Consider the following 3841-nt stretch of genomic DNA (forward strand, 5'->3'; position numbering starts at 1 on the left):
AATATTAAAACTAAATAAAATATATTTAATATATTATATAATAATAAGTTGTATATAATATTAATAAAGAATATAATGATAAATTAAAAATTAAGTTATATAAGAAAAATGTTATATTTAAGAGTACTAGTTATTATAAATTATATAAAGGTATAAATTTATATAAATAGTAAAATCTTAACAAACACGATATAAAAACACTATTAGTATAGTTTATATATCAATAGTGTTATACTTAACTATAACAAAACAACTGGCATTAGGTGTAAATAAAAAAATAATATTAAAATATTTTATAATTTTAAATAAAATAAAAGTCATATAAATTTTAAAACAATATATATATATAAAGTTAAATATTTTTATAAAGATAATAAAATTTTAGTTATATATTATAAATTAATAAAATTATAAATATTTGAGATAATATAGGAGATAAATAATTTTCAAATATAAAATTAAATATTTTTTAAAAATAATAAAAGCTTAGGAAAAAAAATATTATAATTTTGAATAATTGAGATAAGATAGGAGATAAATAATTTTTAATTGAGATAAGATAGGAGATTAATATTAGTAGAAAATTTAAACAAAAATAATATAAGTGGTAATTCCCGCTTAAAATTCAAATAAATAGTGAATGTTTTATGATTTCTTGTTTCTATTTATTTATGATTATTAATTGTTGGTTAAGAACTAGTTCACTCAATCATAATCATTGCCTCATTGTGGTTGCCGTTGAAGAAGAAAAGAAAAAAAGAATCACTTGCAAATTGAAACTGATTCGTGTATATATATATATATATTTTTTTTTGTGTTACTTAATAATTATGTATGTATGTATGTATGAATAATAATTAATGTAATAAGTTTTTGAATTAATATGAAAAGGAATCAAAATAAATAAATATGTCGTCGTCGGGGAAATCAACATTAATAATGGTGAAATCTGAAGAAAAAGAAAAAGAAGTTGGATTGAAAAAAGGAACATGGACAGAAGAAGAAGACGAAGTTTTAGCTGATTACATCCGTAAGCATGGGGAGGAGTCCAGCTGGAACACGGTTGAGAAGGAATCTGGACTCAACCGATGCGCTAAATCATGCAGGTTAAGGTGGGTAAACCATTTAAGGCCCGAATTGAAGAAAGGTCCGTTAACCGCCAATGAAATAGAGACGATCGTTCGTCTTCATGCTAGGATCGGAAATAAATGGTCCCGCATAGCAGAAAAGGTAATATATATATATATAATTAAGTTCTCTTGAATTCAAACTATAATAATAACTTGTTAATTATATAATTATATAATTATATAATTCCTCTCAGATTCCTGGAAGAACAGATAACGATATTAAGAACTTTTGGAACACTCGAATCAAAAGTTGTGAGCGTCGTGGCCTACCACTTTATCCGCCTGAGGTAGTTCAAGAATTATTAAATGAAGAGAAGAACCAAATGAATATGGTACCTACTACTGTCAACTTCAACAACAATTATCCTTATCCTAGTAGTAGGATCAAATTCAACAACTATGACAACTTCAGCAGCAGCAGCAGCAGCCCTTCTTCACTTCTTCTTAACTTTCCTCCTGCATTATCTTCTTCTTCTTCTTATTATCCTAGGCCTCCTCCTCATGTTGCTTCTTCTTCTTCAAATCATCAATCACTTCAATTAATTCAGCCTCCTCCTATTGATCCTAATGCTTTCTCTTCATTTCGACCATCGCCAAAGCTGATGATTGACGGTTTTGGAAACAATACTAGTACTAATCATCATCTTCCTTCCTATTCTTACCATGCTTTCCAGCAGGTAGCTCAGAATTCAGGCCTCCAATCATTCCAATTACCGCCGCCTAGTAGTACTGTTGCTGCTGCTCATAATATGTTCTCTTCATTTCAACATCTACCTAATCTCAATGATATTCATCATAACTCATTATACTTCCATTCATTCCAATTTGCGCCTCCTTCATCTTCTTATGCTGCTGCTGCTACTACTCGGGTGCCTCATAATTCATTTCAATTTGGGCCACATCATAATCTTCCTTCATCTTCTAATGCTGATGCTGCTGCTGCTGATGCTTTTCCAGTGGATCGTAATCATCCAGACCTCCTCCCTTCATTCCAGTATAAGCCTCCTAGTCCTATTGTTGACGACAATAGTTTCTCTTCATTACAGCAACCACTTGATCAGATTATTGAAAATATTGATCATGGTCTTACTTCCTCTTCTAATGATCCTTTTGAGATGGCTCCTATTGTTGACAATACTTTGTCTTCATTAAATCAACCACTTCATCAAAATTTGCCATCATCATCATCATCATCTTCTCAGAATTATTTTCCAGAGCTCCCTTCAATCCAACCTCAAGATCCTTTTCATTTGCCACAATTCGACAATCTTTCCCAATCACCCGCAACCCAAAATCTACAGTCAAATTGTATGCCTAGTCGAAAGAGAACCCACGATGATCAAATGTCAACTTCACAAGAGGAGCATGCATTATTGGGAAAGAACTATTCTGGAGATACATCAAATATGTCAATTAGGGGTGAGTGGTTTTTTCTTTAGTTTATTTTTATTTACCTATTTATTATGGTGTTAAATTTTATATTGATTTGTTACTTCTTTGTGTAGAAAAAATTCTAAACGAAGAATTACTCGACTCTTTTGCTTTTGGTCATAACTCGGTGCTTAATGAAGACGACAAGATGAGGTCTCCGTTTTTCTCTAAATATCTTATGAATCCGAGAAAACATTGGAGTGGATTGTGATAATTATGATATAGTTTTTAGATAATTGTAGTTTTTTTTTGAGTTTTTAATTTGGAGGAATGTTCCATTCTCGTGGTAGAACTATACATAAACATATTCTAATTTGTTTTTTATTTTTTGAATGTTAAGCTTGAAGTTAAAGACTTTATTTGATACATGTGTATCTTACAATTAGCATGGAAGTTTTTTAATTGAAGCTATTGTATATTGATGTGTTTTTGGATTTAGTATTATTATTTTGATTTGGTTTAAGAGTTAAATTGTTTCAAATAATTTCAACTCAATAATTTTTTTTTCTATCATGTGAATCATTGATCCTTTAATCTATTAGTTCAAATATTAATTTTTTTTATCATTATATACTCTTTATAAATGTCCACTTTTTATTTATTTATATTAAACAAAAGTATGAATATCAATCATAGTCTTAGTCAATTGAGTTGGTAAGTTTATCAATCAAACTAATAAAACATAAGCTACATTTAACTAACTATCCATGGCCAAACGAAGCATGAGCGAATCCAACCCGGTTCATATAGACTTCAACTTCCTCCGAAGCTCAACCTGCCGCGATGACAAAATTTCTCGAAAAATATGAGTTCATTCCAAAAACAGAAGTTTGACTACAATTAACCAAATTAGTTAAGCGACCTACCAAAATGACCGTAAAGACATAAGGATCAGTTTGAGATTGAAGAGAGGATTGCGATTTTTTTCCATAAAGTTATTTGGATGAATAAATTGAAATTTTAATTCCAAATTTATAATAATTGATATTGAATTACAATTAAATTCATATGTTTGGAAAACTATAGAATTATAATTTAATTCTAATTTTTATATTTAAAAAATAATATAATAAAAATAATGTTAATATATACTATTAGGAGGATACCAGACAAAAAAAAATGTAAGTAAAATTTTATAACGTTAGTGACTATACGATGTCATGTATTTATAAAATTATTTCTAAATAATATGAATTAATGAATAAAGAAATTTTGTACTAATTAGAATTAGGTTAGACATTAATATTGTTATTAATAGATTTATATATGTGTTGAAAAAA

The 3841-nt window shown here is 28.4% G+C and overlaps 1 protein-coding gene across 1 annotated transcript; it reads left to right on the forward strand.

Moving 5' to 3' along the window:
- The first annotated feature begins 939 nt into the window (after nucleotides 1-939).
- Nucleotides 940-2772, forward strand: LOC124929924 (transcription factor MYB120-like). Its single transcript, XM_047470302.1, has 3 exons — nucleotides 940-1230; nucleotides 1325-2549; nucleotides 2636-2772. The coding sequence occupies exons 1-3, from the start codon at nucleotides 940-942 to the stop codon at nucleotides 2770-2772; spliced, it is 1653 nt and encodes a 550-aa protein (XP_047326258.1).
- The last annotated feature ends 1069 nt before the right edge of the window (nucleotides 2773-3841 follow it).

This window comes from Impatiens glandulifera, chromosome 3, assembly GCF_907164915.1.
Source record: "Impatiens glandulifera chromosome 3, dImpGla2.1, whole genome shotgun sequence".
Lineage (NCBI taxonomy): Eukaryota > Viridiplantae > Streptophyta > Magnoliopsida > Ericales > Balsaminaceae > Impatiens > Impatiens glandulifera.

Coding starts and splice junctions, on each gene's coding strand:
- LOC124929924 (XM_047470302.1), top strand. CDS start 940: ATGGTGAAATCTGAAGAAAAAGAAAAAGAAGTTGGATTGAAAAAAGGA. Junction 1,231..1,324: donor GGTCCCGCATAGCAGAAAAG/GTAATATATATA, acceptor AATTCCTCTCAG/ATTCCTGGAAGAACAGATAA. Junction 2,550..2,635: donor ATCAAATATGTCAATTAGGG/GTGAGTGGTTTT, acceptor TTCTTTGTGTAG/AAAAAATTCTAAACGAAGAA.